At 40.2% G+C, this 17,315-nt stretch overlaps 1 protein-coding gene across 2 annotated transcripts in view; it reads right to left on the reverse strand.

Annotated features, from left to right (window-relative positions):
* Positions 1-12,875, reverse strand: part of srgap3 (SLIT-ROBO Rho GTPase activating protein 3) — a 57,483-nt gene extending 44,608 nt beyond the window's left edge. For both annotated transcript variants that reach the window (XM_004544827.3, XM_004544826.3), the window contains exon 1: positions 12,304-12,875. In XM_004544827.3, coding sequence (XP_004544884.1) covers positions 12,304-12,499 — 196 coding nt within the window. In that variant the 5' untranslated portion in view covers positions 12,500-12,875. The remainder of the gene's footprint in view (positions 1-12,303) is intronic.
* Between the last annotated feature and the right edge of the window lie 4,440 nt (positions 12,876-17,315).

The raw sequence follows: 17,315 nt of genomic DNA on the forward strand, positions 1-17,315 counted from the left end.
TATTAAAACTGCAGCACTGTTGCAAATAAGACAAGAGATAAATGCTGCAGAAAATCACTAATCTGGCGATCTATCCCGCAGACCTATAGTTTATTTGTAATGTGGCAGCTGCTAATTAGAACTGTGAAAAACTAAACTGGATAAATTTAAATATTAAAGGTTACTAGTCAAAAGGCAGATCAATGTGAAATGAATTTTATTGATTGAACAGATGTTCCTGGTGTGTGTTCTACCACTTCCAGCAGTGTGGAACAGACGTAGCAGCAGGTTAGAATTAAGAATAAAAACATTTACACTTTTTTTTTGTTTTTTGGATTGCCAGCTGCATTTATGCAAATTTCAGTGATGATGGGATACACAGTTTGCACTGCTGTAACTTTAGAGCTGGGTTTCAGTTGTGATAAAACATGCTGTAAATAAAGGAATTTGAGAAACTGTGGCTCTTCTTGCAAAATAAACCTCTGAACATTAACCTGCTCCTTACCAGATTATTTGTATCATAAGTTACCATGGTGATTTAGCCAGGTAAGAGGAGAGAAACGTTTGTGACATGTTTAAGTCTGACTTTAAGTTCAACATAGATCACTAACCCATTAATCTCACTTCACAGTACACCCAGTTGCCCTGTGTTCTTCCCCATTTCTCCTTCTGTGTTGTCTTGCAAGTTCCCAGTAGGTGGAGTTAATCAGTTCAAATGGGAGTGCATGGCCGGTTTCTCTGGCACATTTAAGAGCTGGTTATTTCAGACTTTGCCCATCCCATCAGCCTCCACCATGCTATTTGTTTGGCTGGCTTCACCCTGGTTACTTTAGCTTTTGTCACGGTTCATGAGTTGGACCACAACGAAACTGTCAATAAATCAAATACTTCTACAGTTGTAAAACGATTCAACAGCCACTGACTGTTATTCAGTGGCTATGAATACTATACAGCTGGGGAGTAGCTGCAGTCTGGGACTTGTTTACCTGGATATATGAGCATGTACCAAGATCCATTCATACCATAGTTGGTGTGACAAAATACAAATCCATTTTAGGTGTCCAATTATACAGTTATTTGATAGCACAGTAACAATGTATAGGAGCTAGAGATGTAACATATTTGCTAGCGCAAAATGGCAAAATAGCACTAGCTAGCTTAGCTCCGTGCCATCCACAGATTCGGTCACACATCCATGAATAGTGATAATATGACTAAAATAGCACACAAATTTCCAACTCCTTGAAACATTTTTAGTACAGTTAACTACACATCAAGTCAGGTTATTACAGATAATTTCATAAAAATGCTCCAAAAGGCACCAACACTACAAACAGTTGAGAGAGCCACTTCAATGATTCAAATGAGCTGAAGTGAAGTTAACAGATAGCTGGCTGTGTCAGCATCCACCTGTCATTAAAAATTCCTGCATGCATAAATTCACGTCTTTGCACATTTTTAGATGTTTGACATACAAAAAAATTCACCCCCGTGAAAGTTGATTCTAAAAAAATGTTGAATTCTGCTTCGGAATTAGAGATTTAACACAGGACTAAGTTACCTTTTGTAGCAGCTTCTAGCAGTCATTTGAGCAATTGTTTTGTATTTCCTAAAGTTGCTACTTGCACATAGAAGCAACAGATACTTTATGTTCCTGACTTCATGATTTTAAGTTCAGGTCCTTCAGAATAGCACCTGCTCGACACTGAAACTTGTTATACACCGTTTAGGGAAGGGAACTGAAGCACAGTGAACACTCAACTCTTCACAGAACAGGAAATCTTCAAAAAACAATAGTAGGATGTTGGAGATCCCTGAACTTTGGCCCGTTACAGACAAAATCCTGTGCCGGCAGCTATGCAACAACACAGTAAGGGCATCTTTCTAGTAATCACTCTTAGCCGCACAGAAAAAATGAATCCCAAACTGACCGTCTATGAACAGAATTGTGGCATGTCTGTAAAAAGTTTGGTTCAAATAAAATGTGTATGAAATGATCTGCACCTTTCAAGCTTTTATGTCCACCGGCTTGTGCTATGGCTATATTACACAAATTTGATTTGTGACTATTTTGGGTGGCATTTAAAGGTTCTGGTGACATAGTTCTGAGCATGACATGTATTTAAAGCCCAGATTTACATATATTTTTAATAACATCTGCATTAGAGACATCCTCTAGTTGACCCACTTGACTTCCTGTTGACTCCCTGCACACAGATTACAAAAAATCTATTCAAAGACAGCAATATGACACTTTTAAAATCACCGGCTTAGCTCTATAAAGATTCCAGTTTCTGATTTGTAGTACTCAGAAGTAAAGTAATCAATAAGGATTAATGATTTTTTTTTTTCAATGATTCAATAATGGGCAAATCTTGACACATAACCTGGTCACTGACTGCGGCCAGTTTATCCACATTGACTGCACATCAGTTCCAATGTGTTGTTCCAGCAGGCTTAGTTAGCCAAAACAACTGGCTGCACTGTCAAAGATTTACATTTTTATCCACAAAGTCCCTCTGATCAGAAATCATGGTTTCTGATGCAACTTAAATATGTCTGTCACCAAAACACAACTCAGTGCAAAACAATGACAAAAATGTCCTAAACATATGCATGAGTGTAAAGCTGATCCACATTTAATGGACTTTGACATTTCTTTTAAGGCATCATTCCCTCTGTATGTTAAGCTGAGAACAAGACATCACCCTTTTCCACATAAAATGAATCAATCAATAAAACCTGCATCTCTTCCCAGAACCAGTACAGGACATCAGGGGTGATGCATTGGCAGAGCATTTTACTGCAAGTCTGCCGTTTGGGAGGGCCACGTGACGCCTTGACGCAATGAAGCGGAGATAAAATAGGAGTGCAGTGAATGAGAGGGATTTTCTGCAGAGCATCCTGAGGGCAGCAGGGAAGGCTGGGCTCCACAGGGCAGCCAAGTGACTGAGGAGAAGCAGGAAAGACTGGTCATTTCCCTAAAGAGTAACATAACAACTAAAACGTAATCCCACATATAAAAAGTTTGAAAGTGAACATGTTCTATTTGTCGTTAATTACAGGCGAGTACATGAGGCAGTGGTAAAATGTCTGAGGATGCAAGAACTATGAGTCTCCTAACGTAATTTGGATAAATTATAGATTTTAATGAGCCTCAGAAGCTATTAAACGCTTTGAAAATAATGTCCCTGGGTGTTCAGATCACCATGCAGTAAAACACACACAAAAATGAGACACACACACATAGACATCACACAAAGGCAACTCTGAGCCAAATTTCTCTAATCCCCAACTCAGCGCCGCAGTATCTGGGCTCTACACAGCAGAGACAAATTTGTGTGAAAAGAACAGACAAATGCAACCCTTATACAGACCTTATTTCACTCTATCTGTCCTACACACAGAGTCTCATAATACAAGTTCCAGTCGTTGAACTAATCCCCCTTTTTTCTGTTCTGTTTTAATCCTCTAATGATTAACACAATTTTGGATTCACAAGGGCATGCTCCCAGTGTCAGCACAGGTTCTTCTCTGTATGTCTCTATCTCGTCTGATTCGTCTCCGGCACAGACAAGCTGCAGCACATGTCCACAAAGATAAGACAACAGGAGCTGAGTCCAATCAATGGCTGAGGAACTGATGGTGTATCCTACAGCAAGATGTCACTTGTCAGTCATCCTTCCTGATTATCTGCTGGTTTATAGTATTTTCCACCGGATGTTTTGTCTAGTAAACTAAAAATCAATCCAGCTCTAAAGAAAAAGAATCTATCAAATTACCTCGTGTCGTGCTTTTTTTTCCCACTACATTGCATTATTACAGTCAAATGCTCCACTGTGGAAATCAACATTTGCTATGCAACAATTACTAGATATAATAACTTTGTATTTGAATGGGCAGAATGTCTTTTTTAACCCTTCTGAAACTGAAGAAAACACACGATAACAATAAAAAAAAAAAAAAGACTATAACTGTTGCTTTATAAAAAGAGCAAAGAAAACCATCCCTGGCTTCCTGATCGCTCTAAAGACTTCTGGAAATCATTAAAGACTTCAGGGAAACTGAAAGCTTGAGACACACGCCCTCTCAGAGTCGAGCTGTCTATCATCTGCTGTATCCATGATCCAGCTCTGCAGGACCAGGCTGAGAGGTGTCGCCATGGCAACATGGGCGTGTTCCATTCCCTGGGGAGACGCTTATTGGAGGAAAGGTGGGATTTGATGGGTGTGAATAGGTGGCAGCATTGAATGAAGAGACACGTGTGCACTGACAAGTGGAGAAAATCTGAAAATGAAGTTGATGAGGCAATTTCAAAGAGTATTTCTAAATACAGTTGAGACAATGGGCAACTTAACTGATTGGAATCTTCCAACATTACCGAGCTTTCGTTGGATGGTGTGGGCTTCTGAGGCAAACACATGAGTGTATTGCATTTCTTTACTGGCTGAAACTGAGAGTGGAAGACAAAAGGCAGAACTTGAGAGGACATGTGTCATCTAGTTTGGCCTTTAACTAGACTCTCTGGTGAGCCACAACCAAATAAGTCCCTTGTTTTTTTTGCAACTTTCAGGTCAAAGTTCTTGAGTTATTTTGGTGTTTCACTGTCAAGACATCAAACACGCTACAATCACAGAAAAACATCAAGCAATACCTGCATTTTTATTTTTTTGCTCTCTATTTGTCTAAAGTGACACAGCAAATAACAAAACCATTTTAAGACAGTTCCTGGAATAATCACACAATTTAATCACTTGATTTGAGTTCAGCACATGAATTTTCCTTGTGTTCATTATGTGTATGCATGTGAAGAAGAGCTGTCACACACTGATCAAAGCTGTAAAAGTTTCTGGTACTATCGGCGGTGAATCACCATAATTCAAATTGCAATCTGCAGCAATGTATGACTTTTTACCCTATAAATGATTATTTTCACTTTCTGTTGCGGTTTGGTTAGGTTTAGGCAACAAGAATAAGTTATCAGAATCATCTGTATTTGGCCAAGTTTGCACACACATACAAGGAATTTGACTCTGGTTCACTTTGCGGTTCTAAATACCCATATATACACAAGGAGCACATAAATATGAGGAGAAGACAAGAAATAAGAAAAATATAAGTTACAGAGAGGCCTAAGGAACTGTACAAACTATAACAAACTACAACTGGGCATGGATGACAGATTAAAACACAGAAATAATATTATATTTGCTTTAAAAATAAATTTCCAAGGTGGTCTGGGGGACTAGTCCCCTCTCAGAGGTCTCGAAACATTCATTTCATGAGAACTGAAACACATGAGTTTCATTGTCTTGCTGGCTATCATGAAAAAAATATCAATATGTGCTCATGACCTACTAAGAAATAGGTTGAAATTAGTAAGGGTCTGCACATAAAACCAAGCTCTAAACTTAATGTCTGAGTTTGGGACTGGTGGTCAAACAAAACAAACTATTTAAAGATAGTTTAGTTTAATTATACTTTAGGTTACCAGGATAATTAGTACTGGAAAAATATAATACCAGTAGTTGCAGCCACAGTTTTGTGCTTCTATTAGCACGTGAAACTGTGCCACTTATGCTGCTACAATCTGTTAGCTGGAAATAGGTGCGCTGTTTAATTATCTCAAGTCTGCTGTGGGACATGTGCTTCACCAATATGGAATAAAGTTATCTAACAGGTCCCAAACCTGCAGTGGCAAGAACCGAACTAATTACTTCATTAGTGACTTTTTCAAACTTGTTATTTTTACACAAACTTGTTTCTGCCTGTTTCTAAGGTTACTGTCTCTTGGCAGGAAGTGCATGTTGAAATTTTTCTTGTAAAGACTACTGCTATCAGCAATAACTCACCTCTGGAACAGCAATGCGAGTTTACAAAGTGACCCAAACACACTCAGTCTCAGCATTCACACCTTTCTGACTGCCTGAGTTAGACATGTGGGAATTTTTCAAATAGAAAAATAAGAGCATTGAAATTCTGCACGCAATCGTCAAAGATCTCTAAGACATGTTTGTGCCTTTCTGAAAATAGAGGACAAACTGCAACTACAGTATGCTTTTATCTCCCAAAAGCAACAGTTGTGCATTGCTGGACTCGTAATACAGTGTTAACTGAGAAATACTTCTCAGAGCTGAATCAATTGAGAAATGAAATCATGCACTGACTGGCATCACATTAACAAGGAAATTAAACCTTTTTCATGTTTAAATGGACCTTTGTCTGGTTCATCAACACCATCGTGAACTGAAAAACTGTGGGACAGCAGTGAATGATAATCTTTGCTCAGGACGTTAGGCATTTTATGAAAGGATGATTATGTCTTCCGTGAAACGGACAGAGCAAACTCTCAGCTAAACGAGTGGCAGCTGCATTCATCATACTGAGCTTATAGAGACGAGAGAAGAGTCAACAAAGAGGAAGCTCTATAGCAAAACTCTGGTGACAGCGAGTACGATAAAACTTCATTATGACATGATTATACTGTTCACTGAACGCAACACAAGTGGACAGTTTGTGCTGAATATTGTACTTCTTACTTATGGACACAAATAGAGTGAACAACCAAAATTATGCACTGATTCAAATTCACAGGGTTATATACAATTACTGACTTCAACAATCTGTCATTACAAACAGTAGACTTTTGCATTATTCTTAGTGTTGTTTGAGGTGCATATACCATCCAACACACGTATGACTGCACAGCAACTGAAATACAATGCCCGGGGTTAGAGTTCAACTGCTACAATAGCGTGTTTTTTTTTTCCATTATGTAAAACAGTTATTGTTTTACATTCTCACTTTCTATATTGTTTTGACACCCACAATGTGCAATAGAATCTCACAACACATAATAATCACATGCCTAACTTCATGCATTTTGCCATGATACAAATGATACTTAAATGTTACTAGCGTCATTGCCATAAGTAATGCAAAAAATAAAGAAAATCTCAGCTTTCTTTTCAGGTTTATTCAATAAAATGTTGAAAGGATAAAACACATTTCAGTCAGACGCACTATTTACAAATGATTTTGTTTCCATCTGCAGCAATTTATATATGTGGCAGCGTGGCTTTGTTCTTCCACGAGCACATGTGAAGTAGTAGGTGGATGTGGGTTGCAAAGCAGCTTGCAGGTGCACAGCAAAAGCAGCTTAAAGAGAGCGCCTTTAATGAGATAGCTCATTTAGCTAACATGGCCTGTCACTGAGATTAGCTGATTCTATAATTATGGCTAAGATTGGCTTGGTGGCCTGCCATAAAAGGATGTTGGAAGATTAGTTTAAGGAGTAGTGCAGTGTTTTGGAAATCTGTGCAGTAATTAGCACCACGCTAACTTCTCTTAGCTAAACTGTCCTCCCAAAGAATATCTGATGTGTTAATTAATGAGTAGTGACACAAGTGTGTATATTTTGTTAGTTTTGAACAGAACCAAGCTGTTTCCAGTTTATGTGCTAATCTAAACTAGCTTTATACATAGAAATAGAGAAGAGGGTACTTTCAGGTGCTCCCTCATTTCCCAAAGGGTCACCACATCACAGAGCATGGACCTGCATGTTTGATTTGGCAGACTTCCTCACATAACCTGCCCATTAAGCCAGGCTTGTGACCCACACTAGGAGCTTGTGACCTCCCTGAAGCTGGGTTTGTGATCTCCTGTTGGTCTGGGGATCTTAACACTACACCAGCATACACAGAGTTGTACAAACCATCTTATCTAACTCTAAACAAGAAAGCGAATGAGCTGTGTGTTTGACTATTCACTGCCACTCCATGCAAACAAACCAACCCTGAATGAAGTCCAAGATTTATTGGACCACACAACAAACAAGCTGTCCCACACAAATTTTATTCAGCCTTAATATCTAGTGGATGTTTTTTGCTCTGCAAATGCTCAGCAGGTTTGCCAAACAAGTGGGCAGCTGGAGGATCCTCAGCCAGTGACTCAGTGAGACCATTTCTTCATCTCCCTACATGTGTGTTTCCACCCTGCCACACTCATGCTACTCAGCAGGGTGCTGAGAGGTAACTAACCAAATCTAAGCATGATGACAATACACTCTGATCTTCAGACTGACAAAAACAATACACAAATGCAACAAATTCAGCTACAGCAACCAGAACAGTGATTTGTATCTCACTCAGCAGAGAGCTGTCTGTGGCCTGGGGCAATAACAAAAAGAGACACACCTAGTGTCTCACAGAATTCTCATCAGCGTTTAACCAAAGCAACACTTCGGGGTTCATTAGAAGGTGCTTCATAACACATGGCATACTGAAGTCTTATTTCCACACAAGCAGTGAAAACTGTTTTGTAACAGCACATGTGTTAATCTGGAAGCTAATTGTTGACCTTAAACTGCCAATAATATATCATAACACCTCACAATTACACACATATAGGTGTGTGATTAGCTTGCCGTATACTGCAATGCAGTGCTTGATCTGTAAATGAGGCACACAGGTTTGTGCTCTGCAAAAAACACAGAAAAATATTTCATAACACATTGTGTAACAAACGATGTAGCGAATGTTGGTCAAATTCTTTTCAGGTATTCATTAGGTTCTGCTTGGGAGTCTAAACTTGACTGTGTTCAGTCAGGTAGAATGAAACTAGCAGAGGCTAGCAACAAACGGCAAAGAGAAACTTGAAGCGAGAGGTGGTAAACCATGCTTCCTTTTCAGAATCACCTGAAACGTACCGCATGAACATGAGCTGTCATACCTTGTGTACATCTGTAGACCACTAAAATTTTCCATGAGACCATGCTTGCATTAATTCCTCTGTTCATGACAAGGGAAACTAAACAACTAGAACCAAATGGTACCAGTTCCAATCTTTGGTAAGCTCCATCACATTCAAACTCTACTTCCTCTCAATAACACTTCACCATCTCAGCATTGGTGAGTGTGTCACTGTCTAAATGCCCGTTCGGTGTGTGGATGTATTGTCAGTAATGAATCGGATGCTTGTGTAAGAGCAAGGCATTAGTTACTTCTTGGAAGTGACTACCATCATACCATTAAAAGGTTAAATATGACGCTTTGGATATAAGCTACCAGACTAAGAAATCAAATGAAACTAGAATTAAAGCATCACGTTTCTTTGCCTCTGCAAACCAGTCAGGTTTCAGTTTACATTCATGCCCGTCCAGACTAACACAGCATATAAGAGAAGACACTGAAAGAACCTCATTAAAGGCAGTAAGTGAATTCATGTTTGCTCAGTGAGGCTGAAGATGGCAGAATACAAAGTTGTAGCCCCATATTACTCAACGTGCAAGTGAATCTTTTTGATAATTAATTCTTTCTCAGGTTATGACCAAAAAGGTCAAACCACCAAACTACAAATCAGTTAATCCTCGAGTGCATGAGAATATTAACCAAATTTGAAGAAAGTCCTTTAAACCATTTCAGAGACATTGTGTTCAAAACTATTTGATGGATGGACGGGCCGACCAAAAAAAAACGAACAAAAAACAATACTGTCACCATTGCAGACATTCAGAGACTGTCCATGCATGAGTTTAAACTGTTAAATACAAGAAGACAGCATTATTTAAATGCACAGTTTGACAAATAAAGGCAACACGGTAAAATGCACTGCGAGACATCCAATTAGTGATTTATTACAGAGCTGGATTTTGGGAGACACAGGACCTGCTACAAGTCAAAGCACACACAAAAAGAAAGAGGGACAGAGAGAGGGAGAGAGAGAGGGAGAGAGAGAGAGAGTGTGTGTAAACACCAGACTAGTTAAATAAAAATGAGTCACGGTGAAAACAGTGCTCAGCTGTTGACTTTCAATTTTTGGCTTCAAAGCTATTTCATCACCACCAGCTAATTAACTCATGATTGTCATGACTGCAAAGCTTTTAAAACATACATGTATATAAAATAACGGTGGCTCAAAAGTGTAGTTGTTCACATGTTTGCTTAACAAGCAAAAGATCCCAGTTTCATCTTGGAAGGAGACACAAACTCTTTGGGGGTTGCCTTGGGAAGGGCGTAAAAAAAAAAAAAAAAAAAGCTGCCAAATCAAAGGTGCAGAGCTATCCACTGCAGCGACCCATTGTGAATAACGGAGCAGCCAAAAGTAGCCTTTATGTGTACATAATAACAGACGAGCATGGGTTTATCCCTAAAGCTGCCATTGTAAATGTCAAGACAGCTGCTGGTGATTTAGCCCACTTCACAAACTGCCTATAAAACTGGCAAACAGGAGGAAGAATAGCTGCAGTCCAGTAACCACACGGCAGTTAGTTACAAAAGTCCAAACTCCTCAGTAAATGCAGTATATGAACCGTCTCTATTGACATGCTAATGCAAGATCTACCAGCTGAACAGCTTGAACAAAGTGAACCCCGTCTCACAGAGGTCCTTCAGAGGCCTCAGCTTTGGCAGCCGGCCTCAAGGGTTGTCAAGAATTCATTAATAGCAGGAGTTAAGATTTTAGCAAAGTAGTTTGTTGCACTCTAACAGATTAACTTTTGATACGACATGCCAGCTCCCTGCACCGGTCACATTTAAGCAACCCCAGTACTGAGCCACAGTGAACCTACTGATGGGGTTTCTTCTTTGTTTCTGAAGCCAAATGATCTTTTTGTCACCCATCTATAAGCCCTCATACATAATAAAGCAACCCCGCCATCGTGTTATTAACCCATCACTGACACTCTGATGATCTGGCCCCTTCTGCCATGTACACATTAGCCATTAAGCAATAACTCAGAGTAAGACAGGAGCGATTTTCAATCTGAATTTCATTACCGTGCGCTCACTGCCAGGTTCAGCTCATAACATTACCATTCTTGTGAGGCGGTGTATGTCAAGAGCAGAGCCCTCTCTGTCTGCAGGCTATGATACACACCAGCTGTGAATGAGAAACAAGCAGCATTCATCATAAATTAACATCCTTCCTTCTCACGCAGCTGAAAGGCCCCGTCTAATTCAAAGAGGCAGCAGACAGGGCCTGGATCTAAGAAACGGCAGCAATTCTGTCACAGTACTAAACTGACGCCTGAATTATCAGAAAATGTCTTGGGTAAAGAGGAAAGCAAGAGAATCAGATAAGTGCTCAGTTGTGTACAAGCAGTTTTTTTTTTCAATGATCAGCCAAGGCCACAAGACAAAAGAATAAAAAACATAATAACAGTAAAAAAAGAGTTAGAAAATGGTTGAAAGTAACAAAACAAATAAATGAATCCGCTGATCCACTTTCAACACCATGTGACAAGTGTAGATTCTCACACTTAGCATCCAGTGGTCCAGACAGGTACACGACTGAAAGGGTGATCATCAGACATTTAGCACCAGTGGAACCACAGAGAGTGAGAGTGCCAGCAGTGAGCCTACGGCCTTGAAACTGAACCCCAGAGTCAATCATGGTCAGCACCCTATGCTTGTGTGTTCAATTGATGTCTTCATTCCTCAGCTATTTGCCCTGGTTATCCTCTGATTTTTTCTTTTAAATTATTAAATCAGGATTAAATGGTACAGAACCACTCCAAAACCAGCAGAGTCCATCTGAGCCTAGGTGTCACACAGTGAGAGAAACACTGCACTGCAAATGCTAATACGCTCGTGTTATAGTGCCGGATGAGTTTTAGATAAAGGCTGGCATGCAATCAAAGAGCGTGTGTTACCCATGTTGTCAGGTGAAAGCAGTGAGTCAAACCACAGGCACCATCAAGGAATCAAAGGCAAAGCATGGGGAGGGTGAGCAGGTACTTATGTGCATTCAGTCTAAGCCACCATGTCATCATATGAGATTAGCCTATAACACACCGAATATGGATTTATAATATATAACCTACTATTCCTAAATATTAGTCTATCATCCAACCACAAACCACAACAAGCCAAACACAGGCTTCCCCCTCAAGAATCAGAAAGAATGAGGTGCAATAATAAAAGCAGTCCAACCTCCATCCTTTGCACAGGGATCATTTTACCCAGCAACAACAAAGCGTGCAGAATCTGGACCCTAACCACATGATGACAAATTAACATTCAGTTTACAGACATCCCACTGGCTGATGGTGAATTAATGACAGAAGCCTTTGCACACGGGAGAGAAGACTATAGTCTGCTGCTCTTGTCATTTACTTGACTGTCACGGTTTGCTTGTTATCTTGAGGGAGAAGTCAATCTGTGCTATAAGGTTTGCAATATAAAGGATATTGCTTTGAATTTTTTCTATTTTAAAAATACAAATAAAGGAGGAAAGGGGTGCAGGGCTCGAGCCAATTAAAACGGGCTCGAGGAGAGAACAGACAATCCGCACTGAGCGGACACAGGCATCAGATTCACACCGCACCTTTCACTTGGGTCTCATATTCCGCTATGATCTCCTTGTCCTTTCTGAATCTCGTGGATGACATGGTTCCTCGGGTTATGGGGTTGAGCCCCTGTCCGTCGACGACTTTTGGGGGGGTCTCTGCAGTTGATCTCCGACTTGCAACGTTGCAACGCGATCCTCCGTTTTTTTTTCTCCTTTGTTTTCTAGTGACCATGCATCGGTAAGGGGGAAAAACAGTAATAATGAGGCTCAGTGCTATTGTATCCCGCAGTTGTATTCCTCCAGCTTTTTAATCACCCTATCGCAGAAATGACAGTTGAGCAGCAGTCCGGTGTTGCATTCTTCTCTCTGACTGCTTTCTCTGCTGCCAGGAGTCCTCCTCCTCCTGCTCAAAAACTCAAAGCCTTCAGCAGGGTGAGGGAATTAAAACACACACACAAACGGACTGAAAACTATAATAACAACATGATGAAGGGGACAAGGAGACGCCTGAAGGTTTCCAGCAGGAAAGTCCTAGTACCTCCTGTGTCCAAAATAAGCAGGCATGCGTACCAAGAGCGAAGCAGCCACACACAATTCAGACTGACAAATTGCGCTGCAGGGAAACAGGAATTTAAAAGCTTGTCACGTGAGCCCCCTTCATATTATCATCCATCCCTCCTTCCTCTTCCACCCGCCCCCTCTCTCTCGCTCTCTCTCTCTCTCACACACACACGTTTATCCACGACTTCAGGGGACACACATTGGCACACATTAATGTTCGGAAAACAAAAACTATAGTTTTAACCATTACTTATTTGCTTTAAACCATGTCTTCTCCTTAAGAAGAATGGAGCTACCCCCATAATGTGACTGTGTAGTACTGACCACACACACACACACACACACACACACACACACACACACACACACACACACACACACACACACACACACACACACACACACACACACAAAGCAATGTTTCCATAAATTCAAATCTTTATTTCCTGGAGACCTCACTATAACTACTTCTGCCTACTTCCAACCCTGCAACCACACAATGGTTTATATCCTCAGAGCATGAGCAGCCTCATTCAACCACATTTGTAATCCACGCACCTTCATTTTTTTTTTACCGACAGTTATTGTTGTTCTGTTCTTATTGCTCAAACATTTGCATGCACACAGAGCATCATTATCAACACGAAAGGTGTTCCACCTTCAGGCTCCTGTTTCAGTTGTTCTCACAGCTTCAGTGCTAACCTAACCAAGCAATCGCCATTGGCATGGAAACCTCTTTTTTTTTTTTTTTAATCTCTGCACTACTTTCACCATGGCTACTGTTTAAGAGATTGTGAGAGTTAATCCTTGAAATGTGAGAAGCCTGGTCCTTAAAGAGCTCAATAACACATCAGGACGGCACTGATGTGGTACCTATAAATGAACACAAGCCATTAGCTGGTGAAAGCAAAACTGTGTTGCCAGCATGCATCCTCTTGTCCATGTTAGTCACGTTTAACCTCGTCTTTCTGATAATTAAAGATAACTTTGACAATAATGTCACAACAATATATTTAGTCTCCTACAGTAAGCCTTTGAAACATCAGTAGAAGCAAGGATAAATAAAATAGGGGAGAAGAACTGTTATTTCTCTGTAAAGGAACAAACAAATATGGTCCAAATTTATTCAGTTTCTGTTTTTAAGTAAGTAGTGCTTGTACAGATCCCTGTGCCATGTCAGTGTTGCAGCCTGTTCCTTGCATTTGTGTCATGAAGATAAGCATTGTGACAGAGACTGAGTGTGTTTCTGACAGACACTGTCATTTGGATCTGTCACTGTCTAACAGTTCTGGGAACTCAGATTGTTGTCACCTTAGCTATTCTCAGTTCAGAAGAACCAGGCTGCGTGACTCACATTGAAATGGCATAAAATCGGCATACTGACACACTATACACCTCTGCATTTTATTTCCATCTGCAGTTCACAGGCATCAGTATCATGAGCTGACACTTGACAGACTCCAGGTCTACGTTCTGCCACATTTCAAAACACAATCATTTGATTTTTAAGAAGAAAGAAAGAAAGACTTTTTTTCCCACTGAATGTGAGATTTTTAACTTCGTTATTGCAAAATGATTCAACAGCAGATGTTATTAACCGCGTGAGGTCCAATCCAAATCTTATGCTATCAGAATATATAATGTTGTTCTGTTTAAAAACAGTTCTTCAAAGTCTTAGCAATCAGGGGAAAATAATTCTCACTGATACAGATCAAAAATATTTATTTTTCATCAAAAAACAGCTTTTTTGCCTTTTGCTTGACTCCAAACATTGGGTTTTGGTTAGAGCTCAGTGCTAGGGTTGGCGTCATCAGTGATGACTTACATCCAAGGGGTTTTACGCCCACCAAGACCTGTTTGGGGCTTAGGTTAGGTTTATTTCCACTCCTGCTCATTTACGATTTGCTGACATGAAGTTAAAGTCAAATTAAGAAATTCTTTCTAGAAATCATATAAGTGTATATATGATGCAGATACAGATATATACAAATACGTATACAGGTTTGTGGAAGCAGTCTTTTACTAGCCATACAGATTACTTTTGTATGGCTGGTAAAAGACTGGAGCACTTTTTCCTCAGTCACCCAATCACACACATTCATACAAGTACTTTTCTTTCTATATCTAAGCACATTAAGAATATTTCAATTTCACACATTAACCCTCTGAGGTCTAAGTCATCATAGATGATATCCCTACCTTAAGCATGTATTTTGGAGAAAGTTGAAGCAGACTTTTATGGAAACAATATGAACAGCTTTCGATGTGTGAAGGTTGGTGATTATAATAATAATAATAATGATGGATTGCATTTATATAGCGCTTTTCAGGGTCCTGATTACAGATTACCAAGACTCTAGAGAACCAAAGATTATAAAAAATACCACTGTGAGATTTTCATAGGCTAAGGTTAGATAGTTAGTTAGGATAGTTTTAGACCTCAGAGGGTTAATGACTTATAAGTATGGTTTATTCAATCTTTTATGAACTGTGTATAAAACATTATTGAGTCCATTAGAAAGTCTGTATGCATGGCACTGTTTTTGTAAATCAGTTGTTACAAATGAGCATTAAATTATCAAGACATGTAGGTTTTTCAGAATATAGCTACAAATTACTTTCATTTGACTAAAGAAATAGCATATCATTGTAAGCTAAGGACCTGCATTAGTATTCAGCCAGCAACACCAATTTAAGTACAATTTACATATTACATGGTACAAATGAGATGGAACAATTAGCTAGTCACCCAATAAGCATCTAATTGATCAATTACCGCACAGAAGATCTCTAAAGCGTTTCTCTCCCTCAAACAGTGTGCACGCAGGCTTGCTCTGCCCCGCTGCTTTCTTACCAGTTATGATTTAAGGAGTTAGGTTTGAATTCTTCGCTGGCCTTGTGATGTCAACTGATGTTTTCAGGCTGTTGAACACAGCATGCACAAGCCTCTTCACAGGAGTAAAAGGCCCAGAGGAATTTTAAATGGCCTTTGAAAGGCTGTGTGTGTATATCTATGTCTGGGTTCAGTGAGCTTGGATATGAAAAAGAAACCGTGTGTCTTCCTGTGTTGTGTGTCTTTACTGTGTAGATAACTCTGTATCTTTGTGCGGTATTTGTCAGGCCCTATGCATCACCTACATGTCTGAAGAGTGAAGCCATAAGGGAGCACCTCAGTTGTGACATGTCAGGTGTGACAGAGATCAGCATTACAGGGTGGATGTTGCTTGAATTATCTGGAAATCTCTTAGACATTGCCGGTGCTTTCATAACAAGTACAATAAATTTAGATAATTAATGAAACTGTTCAGGGATTTTTTAAATTAGAGTTCATTTTTTAATCTGTCCAAAATATACGGGGGGTTTATTGTTGTTGTTTTGGGGGACTGATGGAGCCTATCCCAGCTGTCATAAAGGCAAGAGGCAGGTTACACCCTGAACGCCTCACCAGTCATTCATATGGCTAACAAAGAATGAGACAGAAAACCATTCACACCTATGGCCAATTTATAATTACAAATTAACGTGATCCCATGTATGTCTTTGGACTGTGGGAGGCACTTGGCCAGAAACCACACAAGCACAGAAATAAGGTGCAATCACAATACAATCTGCAAAGTTTTAGTTAAACAACTGGAGGTGTATACTGAGGAGCATGATTGGCTAACTGGACACTGTTGTGCCACAGAAAAGTGTGTAAAACAGAACAGTGGGCTGGAAGCATAACTAACTGTGTTGTAAGACTAAACAAATGTCAAAATGAAACAGGAAGTGATTAATACATGGATGGTGCACACAACAGAGAAAGAAACAGGAAATTATGCAACAGAAACCCATCATGACACACATGACAGCATATTGTATATTTACCAAGAATGATTATCATATGATTTGCTAGGATTCCTCTTAAGGTTGAGGTCACTTTGTAATGTATTGTCCCCACTGTGTATTTAATGTGTTATTTAAATATGTAAAATATGTATCTATACAGCGTATGTCACGGACCCGGTGCCGGGGACTCGGGGTTCGTGAACAGTGTGGACCTTTATTGTTATTAGTGTATTGGATGTATGTTTGCTGCACTGTGCTCTTGTGTTCCGTGTGTGTGTCTGTGTGTGTGTGTGTGTGAGGCTGGAGGATGAAGGACAGCCACCTGCAGGCCTGATGGGTGTGGCCCTGCCAGCTGCTGGTCACGCCTAGCTTACCACACACCTGCTTCTGATCAGGATCGTCGGGGGAGCTACTTAACAGAGCGATGGAGCTTCCTCCGGCGCAGGATCGTTGAGTTAGACTCCATGTCAGTGTTTGTAGTGCTGGTCAGTGTATGCCTGCTGGAGTTGGTGCCATAACGGCTGTGTCTGTGTTTTTTCCTCAGGAGAGTGGAACACAGGACTGCAAGACACACGGGGTGTGTGAAGGCACAGGGGCAGAGAGCACGGGATACCAGCACTTGGGAGAAGACACGTCACGGGAGTCGAGGGAGCACTTTT

This window comes from Maylandia zebra, linkage group LG5 (assembly GCF_041146795.1).
Source record: "Maylandia zebra isolate NMK-2024a linkage group LG5, Mzebra_GT3a, whole genome shotgun sequence".
In the NCBI taxonomy this organism is placed as follows: domain Eukaryota; kingdom Metazoa; phylum Chordata; class Actinopteri; order Cichliformes; family Cichlidae; genus Maylandia; species Maylandia zebra.